This window comes from Plecotus auritus (genome assembly GCF_963455305.1).
Source record: "Plecotus auritus genome assembly, chromosome: 6".
In the NCBI taxonomy this organism is placed as follows: domain Eukaryota; kingdom Metazoa; phylum Chordata; class Mammalia; order Chiroptera; family Vespertilionidae; genus Plecotus; species Plecotus auritus.
In genome coordinates this window covers 37,707,961-37,718,418 of record NC_137773.1, presented here as the reverse complement: position 1 = coordinate 37,718,418, position 10,458 = coordinate 37,707,961, and the positions used below count along the sequence as shown (strand labels likewise).

Here is a 10,458-nt window from a genome sequence, read left to right as displayed (position 1 = left end):
TATTCTGAATTCTGCCAAGAGATTGATTCACAAAATTCCAAACAATAAAATAGTGAAGAATTTCATTAATGAATGGAGTAAGAGTAATAAGCAAATGAAAATATATCCATAAACATTCTTTGGCAGCAAGTCATCCATGGGAGACTCCAGCACTAACTGGGGCCAGCTGATGGGACACAGAGGCCAAAATGATTGCAGGCATACCAATTTCAGATTTACATTCCATTAAAACAATAATTTCTTCTTAAATCTAGGTTGGAGAGTTCTTGCATACATAGAGAGCAAGGCAAAATGTGACCCACCACTATAAATTAAAAGTCAAAGCTTAAACCACAAAAATCTTTCTTAATTACTGAAAATTGAAAGAGCAAGAATGAGTGTATTATATAGAAAATGTATTCATTAATAGGATAATCAAGTAGTTTCTTTTCTAAAGCTAACCAATTTGATAAAAGTAGTGCATGAAAGCAGAAATAAACTTCACTTCTAGAATTAAAGTATCTTAGACCAGGTAATTAAAGAATAAACTATAATGTAGTATTCAAGTAAACTGAGGTAGTAGAGCATATTGAAAACTTTACTTACCCATATTTTTATTTACATTATTTACAAGAGTTTGGTTCCATGTTAGCCTTTCTCAGAAGCAACACTCTACAGTATATACAGAATAACAATAATTGAAAAGTGAAAATCCCTGGGGGAAAAAATAGCTTTTGGAAGAAGGGAAATTCAAGAAAAGAGAATAATTTTAAGGATTAATGAGTTCTATTTAGTGTAAATAGAATATTATGAAGCAGTGAAACAAAGAAAATATTTCCCATGGGTTCAAGGATGGCTAATGCCAAAAGCAAGAGCCTCAGCTACCTGAGCACTTCTGAAGAAAATATTATTTTTGCCAATACTTTGGTGCAATTTTTAATCCTAATTTTAATTTATTAAATTAGGTACAAATATGTTAATATTAACATTTATAAGAATTAGCTTATACTTATAAACAAAACAAATAATATAAAGTACTATTATTTTGGGAATTTACATTCCTCAGCCGTAAAAAAGCGATTGGCTTTACTTATATTTTAGGGTGTATGAAACAGGAAAATCACCACAAAGGAACATTTCAACATTATATACAATGAATACTAGTTGAATATGTATATGTGTGTGTGTGTGTGTGTGTGTGTGTGTGTGTGTGTGTGTGTATTTAAAAAGTATGTCTACCAATCTTGTATTTCTACTTCTGCTTTTTTAAAAAACTAGATACATATGTACACTTGGGTGGGTAACATAACACAGATTTACACTCATTCTTCTAAGTTTCTTATAATTAACAGGTTACTTAAAATACTTTGAAAAATATCCCCAAATTAACTATTTTGAATTGACAATATAAGAAATAATCAAGGTTTTATAAACCTGTGTACCTTAGAAATAAAGAATTAAAACTAATGAAATGACTATTTGTATGAGTTGTGGAAACACTGTAGTAATCATATAAAAATCCTCAATGTCATTCATTTTATATAATTTTCTAAGTTATACTTTGGCCTTTCCAAATGCTTCCCCCAAATTACATATGCTGTTTTAGTTCCACTGGGTTAAAAATCTACCTCCACCCAAGAAGTCCAGTCAAAAAGAAAAAAACATCCATCCAACGAACACACAATATGCACTGCAATGCAGGATACACAGGTGACTGACTCATTCAGATCGGAATCTAATGGGGGGGAAAATGCCATAATGCATGTTGTGTCTGCTTCCTTGTTATCTATTTAACGTTCCAAACAATCTTTATGTTAAAGGAGTATCTGAGCAACATATGGAGAGTGAGTGCTTGCTACAGCAGCCAGAAGAGGAAGATCACTGGATTCAATCCTGAAATTAAGAGAAAAAAAAACATCTCAGTCAGGCTTTCTGTACCCAAGTCACTATACCTCAGCAGTAAAGGACCCAGGTCACCCTGGCCAAAAGAAAAAGGTAAGAGAACTAAAGATAACGACAGTTGGAAATAATTCAGTCGGTGAAAACCAGAACCAAAGTTTTAAAAAAAAAACATACCCAGCTGATGTGGCTCAGTGGTTGAGCATCAACCCATGAACCAGGAAGTCACAGTTCAATTCCCAGTCAGGGCATATGCCGGGGTTGTGGGCTCGATCCCCATTAGGAGGCATGCAGGAGGCAGCCCATGGATGAGTCTCTCTTATCATTGATATTTCTATTTCTCCCTCTCCCTTCCTCTCTTGGAAATCAATAAAAACATATAAAAATATTTTATTAAAAAAAAGGATCTGAAACCCAATGGTGAAGTCATGGGTGTAGGAAAGCATCTCACTGACCTGCTGATGGACCATGCATCAGGGCAAGAAATCTAAGAAAGACAATATTCTATATAATAAAAGCCTAATATGCAAATTGCTGAATGGCAGAACGACTGGTGGAATGACTGGTCGCTATGATGTACACTGACCACCAGGGGCCGACGCTCAACACAGGAGCTGCTCCCAGCCCACAGACACCAGGCCAGCCAAGGCGGGTGCCAGTGGGAGTCCCCCGATTGCCCCGCCAGTCGCCCCACAGAGGGAGGCGACAGGCAGCAGTGAGGGGCAGGGCCAGCCAGCAAGCGGGCGGCAGCGGGGCCAGCTGGTGAGTGGGCCAGCACCCCCCCCCCCCCGATCACCCCACCAGTCGCCGCCCGCAGAGGGAGGCAACCGGTGGCAGCAGTGGGGGACAGGGCCGGCGAGCGGGTGGCACCAGGCCGGCCAAGGCGGGTGCCAGCGAGAGCCCCCAATCACCCCGCCAGTCACCCCACAGATTGGCCCTGATCACCGGCCAGGCCTAGGGACCCTACCCATGCACCAATTTCATGCATCAGGCCTCTAGTAGTATAATAATAGGATAATAATGTGCATCCATATTGTTTTGAACACAAATGTTTCTATAAAATATAGAAGAAATAATGGAAGTATCTTAAAAATACATCTTACCACAAATAATTGACAGAAAAAGAGAAATGACCAATAAATATAGAAACATCACTCATGTAGACTGACTCATGTTAGAGAATAAATAAATATACATAAGTAAACTGTAATCAGATTTCATTTCTCAGCAAGTAGCCTGACAAAGATTAAAAAGTTGTTAATAGCCAATAGCAGGAAGTGTGTGCTTCCTGCTATTTGAAATAAATTATTCTGGTACTTACTGAATAGCATTTACTATTACATATCAAAATAACTATCAATATCTATCAAAAAGTTAATACACATGCCCTTTAACCAAAAATTCTCCTTCAAATAATTTATCCTATAATCTTCAAAGATTTATACTCATTCTAGCATTGGTTTATAGTAGCAAAAGAAAATACAGCAAGCCCTCAAATAATGTTCTTTCATTAAACAGCATCGTTTCATTATAACTATAACTAGAGGCCCAGTGCACGAAATTCATGCACTGACAGGGTCCCTAGCAGCTGCTGGCTGCGTACTCCCTTCCTTCCCCCGGCCGACCCTGCCCCCTGGTCAAACTCCTGGACAAACTCCCAGTCAAGGGGACAATTTGCATACTAGGCTTTTATTATGTAGGATGAGATGCCACTGAAACTTATTTCTTGTTTATATCAATTAGCACATGGTAAAACTGGTTTCATTATGTCATTTCACTTAAAGTTGCAGAACCTACTAAAGATGTTAAGTGAGAACTTACTGTTTATATAAACCCCACCATATAATGAAATGCTATACAGCCATTAAAAATAATTAGATCAGTATGTGCTTATATGAACAAACGTTCAGGATTTATTAAAAGGCAAGTTGCCCAGTGATATAATAGAATATAAATTAATTTCTATTTTTTATTGTATAAAAAATTTCTGTCAGAAGAAACAATCCATTAACTGTGTTTGGGTGAAGCTGACAAGTTGGGGAAAAGACGATGAGGAATTACTTTTCATTTTATGCCATAATGCACTATAAATTTTGGTTAAATGCACATTACTTTAAAAACTAATTTCTTTTTAATACAGGCATTATGCACAGAGAAGCATCTATTTCTAATCTGGATGGTAAGGAGTAACAGTGAAAGAATTTAATTTGGTTTCTGACAAACAGTAGCTACTTGTTGATACTGGCTCCTTCTTCCTTCATAAAAACTGAATTAGACAAAAATTCTGGCTTGTTTTAATTTCCTCAACTAACATTTCAAGAATAATTAACACACACACACACACGCACACACACACACACACACACACACACACACACAATGGCCATAGAACATAAGGAAAATGATCACAGAACATAATGAAAAAGGCTATACTATGCCTCCCAATAATTTATCTGTTCCTCCTTCAGTTAGCATTTTAGATAACTGTCTTCTTCCCAAGAATAACTACAGAGTAGACAGACATATAGATAATGGGGAAAGAGTAGTAATATGTAGATAATGTACTACCATCCAGTGTGCTGCTATTTTAATCAGCTCATTTGGATGGTGGAGAGGAGGCTGTGAAGGAGTTTTCAACATATATGTAAATAAAAATAAATATTACTTATTTTTCCAAGACAAAAATTAGATTTAATTCATTTTTATCTCACTATATTCTCAATTTACTGTAATGGCACAGGGGACAATGCACTTTAGATCAGTAGAGACAGGGATATGCTCTTATGTGGTATAGAGCAACCTGAATGATAATAGTGTCCAGCTTCTAACAGGGAAAGACACAAGAAGCCAATTCTAAGGAATACCTCTTGCTTAAAGACAGCACAATGTGAAAGCCAGAAAAGAAACCATGAACATACCCTAGAACCACTCCCAGCTCCTTGACATGAACACGCATCTGGCCCCTCAGGTACTCAGACAGCATTTTGCTTTTGAAGTACAGCTCCTGTAACCGGTCTTCAAGATGCATTACACACTGCAGTTAGGGGAAACCAAGAACCAGGTCAGAAAATGGTGTGTCCAGTTCTAAGTGATGGCAATTTTGAAAGCATTTTTGACAATTCTATTTACTCCAACATAAACTACAATTTGGAGCACATTTTTTAAAAAACTGAATTTATTGGGGTGACAAGTTTGCAAAACAAGTTATAAGTGTACAACTCAATAAGACATCATCTGCACACTGCATTGTGCACCCATCGCCCCAAGCAAAATCTCTTTCCATTCCCATTTCCGCCCCCCTTTGCCCATCTCCCTTTCCCGTTGGCTATCACCACACTGTTGTCTGTGTCTGTGTGTTACATATGTTTTTTGGCTAATACCTTCACCTTATTTCATCCAGTCCCCCCTCCTCCCTCCCCTCTGACAGCTGTTAGTTTGTTCCATGTATCCCTGTTTTCTATATTTTTTGCCAGTTTATTTATTTTTTATCATATTCCACATATAAGTGAGTTCATATGGTATTTGTCTTTCCCACAAGGGATCCAATTTCTCCACATCCTGGCCAATACTTTATTGTTATAAATATCCTTATGGGTATGAAGCAGTATCTCATTGTGGTTTTGATTTGCATTTTCCTAATGAGTAATAATGTTGAACATCTTTTTATGTGCCTGTTGGCCATTTGTGCATCTTCTTTAGGGAAATATCTATTCGTTGTGCCTTTTTATTGTTGAGTTGTTAGAGCTTCCTATATATTCTGGATATCAATCTCTCTTCAGATATATGATTTGCAAATATTTTCTTCCATTGTGTGGGTTGTCTTTTTACTGTTGATTGTGTCCTTTGATACAAAACGTGTTTTTAATTTGATGAAGTCCAATTTATCTATTTTTTATTTTTGTTGCCTGTGCTTTTGGAGTCAAATCCAAGAAATCACTGCTGAATCCAATGTCATAGTATCCCCTATGTTTTTCTTCAGAGTTGTATAGTTTTAGCACTTACATTTAGGTTTGTTCAATTTTAGATTTAAGTTTATTTTTGTATAAGGTATAGGTAAGGATTCAACATCATTCTTTTGCATGTGGACAGACTGTTTTCTCACTATGAGTTCTTGAAAAGATTCCTTTGTCTTTGTCTTTTGAAAAGGCTCCCCAGTCAAAACCAGTTCATCATATGTGTGAGGGTTTATTTTGGGGCCATTATATTCTATTGGTCTATATGTCTGTCCTTATGCTAGTACCATACTGTTTTGATTACTGTCACTCTGTAGTAAGTTTTAAAATCAGGAGGTGTGAGTTTTCCTACTTTGTTCTTTATCAAGATTGTTTTGATTTGTTCAGGGTCCCTTGAGATGCCATACACATTTTAGGTTGGGTCCATTTCTGAAAAAAAAAGTCATTGGAATTTTTGATAGGCATTTCATTGAAACAATAGATCACTTTTGGGGGATGTAGTCATTTTCATAATACCAAGTCTTCCAATCCTTGAAATATGGAAGATATCTTTCCATTTATTTATGTCTTTAATTTCTTTCAGCAACGTTTTGTAGTTTCCAGTGTACAAGTCTCTTGTCTCCTTAAATTCATGTCTAAGTATTTTATTCTTTTGATAATATTATAAATGCTTTCTTCATTTCCTTTTCAGATTGTTCATTGCTAGTGTAATGAAATGCAACTATCTTTGCATGCTGATTTTATATCTTCACACTGCTGAATTCATTTATCAGGTCTATTAGTTTTTTTGTGGAATCTACATTTTCTAAATATAAGATCATGTCATCTGCAAACAGAGATCCTTTTACTTCTTCCTTTCCAATTTGGATGCCTCTTGTTTCTTTTTCTTTCCTAACTGCTCTGGCTAGGACTTACTTATGTTGAATAGAAGTGGTGAAAGTGGGCATCTACGTCTTGTCCCTCATTTTAAGGGTAAATCCTCAGTCTTTCACCATTGAACAGAACGTTAGTTGTGGGTTTGTCAAATATGGTCATTATCATGTTAATCTACAGTGGTTTTTAACTATGCTATATTATAGTTTTCCTAAGAAGAAAAAAATCTTTAAAGTTGGAAATGGTGTCGTCCATAAAAGGTTACCGGTATTATGAAGAGGAATCATCAAAGCCCTGGCATGACAATGAGGGTCCAGAATGCACTGGCATTCTGCACAAAGCTTAGGGACATTGCATGTTCCTACATTACATGATACTTGTCAGGTACTAAATTATGGCTGCTGAAATCATAGAATATACTATAAGACATGTATACATCCCCTTCTTTTTCTAGTCATCTTGGGCTGCCATAACAAAATAACATAATCTCAGTGGTTTATACAGAAAATTATCTTTTCACAGCTGTGGAGGCTGCAAGTCTGAGATTAGGGTGCCAGTATGGTTGGGTTCTAGTGAGAACTCTTTTCCTGACTAGCAGACAAACTGCTTTGTCCCTGTGTCCTCACATGGTGGAGAGAATGCAATTTCTCTTTTCCTCTTCTTATAAGGCCACTAATCCCATCATGAGGGCCCCATCCTCATTATCTAATTAATTAACTAACCCTAATTAACTCCAAAAGACTCATCTCCAAATACCATCATCACATTGGAGGTTAGGGATCCAACACATCGGACTTTACAGGAACACAAACACCTTCTTCCAGGAAAACAATGAAGCTAACAGTAGTGGTTCAATGTAGGCACATACTAAATATTTTAGTCACCTATTACAGTGCTCAAATTCAAGCCTCAGACACACTTACAAAATTTGGAGACAAGTTATGTTTATAAAGCTGAAGAGTGGAATGAAGCAGATTGGAAACAAGACTGGAAACCAATACTTCCTTTCCCAGTTTATTATCTGTCACTCGTCTCTGGCTACTGGCCACTTGCACAGTCCATTTATCCATATCTGCTATAATACAGACAGCTTCTGCTATTGGTTCATCCAACACTGGATGCTGGGGGGGAAAAAAAAGAATTCATCTTACAATGAGCAAATGAAATTTTCGAAGATAATGCTAATGGAACGAGGCAAGGAAGAGATATGAAATGCAACCAGAATAAAAGAATATTAAGTTATGACAGGTACTGCCAATCATCATAGGTAGAAAGATGCATTACCAGAATCTTGTAGTCTTTAATCCAGAACTTGACTTTCACTGATCTTTTGACCATTTATTCATTCAACAAACTTACTGAGTACCAACCATGTGCCAGGCAATTGGAAGAAAATGTTTTTTTACCTTGAAAGAGCTAACTATTTTAAAAATATATAGGCTGGGGATTGACATGAACAAGTCAATGCTAAGGTTCTGTGCTAACTATCCCAACCTGTCAGGCATTAATTTGCTTGAACACCTTAGGGGCCATTCCTTGATCACATGAAGTACCCTGCTGGCTATATGCACTAGGTGTTTCTATTTTACCAAGATGTATATCCAGAGTATGGATACAGAAGTTAAAAGGAGACAAGTCAACAGATACTCATATATGGCTACTCATATATGGCTAAATGGGAAAAAAAATCCCTCTACATATACACACACACACACACACACACATATTATACCCTAGTTACATTTTTAAAAATACAGATCTATAGCTAATAGAAAAAAAATACTCAAATCAAACTATCATAAAGATCTCTAAATAAATATGGAATATTAAGATTTTAAAGAACTTCTGTTTTTGCTTTGTATATCTTTATATTGTTTGCATTTCTATTACAAGCATTTACCTAAATAACACTCTTAAAATTGGGAAATTTAATGCATAGTAAAAAGTATTTTTAACTCACATATACTGATAATAGGACCATAGGCACATGGCTGTGCTCTTGACTTTCCATGGCTTACACATAAAGACCAAAAGCAATTATGTCACAGTACCACTATCAGAAAGAGATGATGAGCTCTACAATGCTCAATACTTCAACATAATTCTGTCTTTGGAAAGGTAAGAATTTCTTCAACACTGGCCATATACTAGATTAGCAGCAATAAGACTGAGACACAAGTAATAATTTGAAATACTTGAACCCAATAGCCTTTTTCCTTTCAAATTTTGTTATTACAATTTTATAGTTAAGAATGTAAGTTTCCTCCTGGATAAACCCAGATTTGGCACTCTCAAAGGATATACTTTTGCGCAGTTAATGAACAATTGCTTTGAATAAATCTTATTGTTTGATGCTAAGGAAAAAGAAAATGAAGCTCACAGTCTTATGAGAAAGATAAATAGAAATACACCTGGCTATAAAAAGACAAGTATAGCCCAGCCATTGACCTGGGTTGAGCGTCAACCTATGAACCAGGAGGACAGGGTTTGATTCCCGGTCAGGGCACATGCCTGGGTTGCAGGCTCGATCCCTAGTGTGGGACATGCAGGAGGCAGCCAATCAATGATTCTCTCTCATCGTTGATGTTTCTATCTCTCTATCCCTTTCCCTTTCTCTCTGAAATCAATAAAAATATATTTTAAAAAATTTTTAAATAAATAAAAAGACATGTAACAGATGAAATAGAAACCAAGTGCTGGGGTAGTATAAGAGGGCAACAGGGAGTTCTGTGTGACTGGGAGTTTCACAGTAGAAGGGACATAGGGATTATGGCTAGGATTGCTGTTGATAATTGGGAGAGAAATATGGATAATTCCTGTATGGATAACCCTTTGAGACAACGTGGAGGAACCTGGAGTATTATGCTAAGCGAAATAAACCAGTCAGACACAAGTATCACATGATCTCACACATATGTGGAATCTAATGAACAAAATAAACTGTTGAACAAAATAGATGCAGAGACATAGAATCCTGGAACAGACTGACACATCTCAGAGGGAAGGCAGAGGTGAGGGAGTAGAAAGAGATTAACTGAAGAATTTATGTGCATATATGCATAACCCATGGACAGACAATAGTACCTTGAAGGCCTGGGGAGGGGGCAGGAGCTGCGTGGAGGGGAAAGGGGACAGCTGTAATACTTTCAACAATAAACATTTTAAAAATTACATATATGTATACGTGTGTGTGTGTGTGTATAAAATATGAAACACTAGAAACCCAGTTACTGAAACAGATGGCAGAAGACAAAACATTCATTTTTATTTTTTTTTACCATAGTGAAAAGGCTCCAAGAGCAATAGAATGGGACTACTAATGTAAAAGTCTTGCAAACTTTGTAATACCAATTTTGCATTTGAAGTAACCTTTTTTCATCTATTTTAGAGACAGTATGGCACACGAGTTTAGAAGCATAGCATAAGAACAGGCTTAATTAAGATCAGGACTGCCATTACCTATCTATACCTGAAATATAAGAGTGATAATAATAATAAGTACTACAAGGGATTATTATAAGATTAAGTGAGGTATTACATTTAAGTGTCTAATACACACTAGGAACACAATAAATACTAAATGCTTATTACTATTACTTTTCTTCCCTAGTAATTAGCAGGTAGCAACTCAACACCAAAATGCTTTGTCTTCAATAGGAGACAGTAACCCCATCCATTGTCAGGCTTTCAGAGAGAACAATAAAGAGCACCATGTGTGGTAATGGGTACAGATGGAGGAAGAAAAGAGACTGAG

General features: G+C 36.5%; 1 protein-coding gene across 2 annotated transcripts in view; it reads right to left on the bottom strand.

The window, feature by feature from the left end:
• Positions 1-1,160: 1,160 nt before the first annotated feature.
• FNIP1 (folliculin interacting protein 1) overlaps positions 1,161-10,458 on the bottom strand; it is a 113,329-nt gene continuing 104,031 nt past the window's right edge. For both annotated transcript variants that reach the window (XM_080672878.1, XM_080672879.1), the window contains 3 exons: positions 7,628-7,825; positions 4,797-4,912; positions 1,161-1,872 (listed from right to left, as the gene is read on the bottom strand). In XM_080672878.1, coding sequence (XP_080529004.1) covers positions 1,794-1,872; positions 4,797-4,912; positions 7,628-7,825 — 393 coding nt within the window. In that variant the 3' untranslated portion in view covers positions 1,161-1,793. The remainder of the gene's footprint in view (positions 1,873-4,796; positions 4,913-7,627; positions 7,826-10,458) is intronic.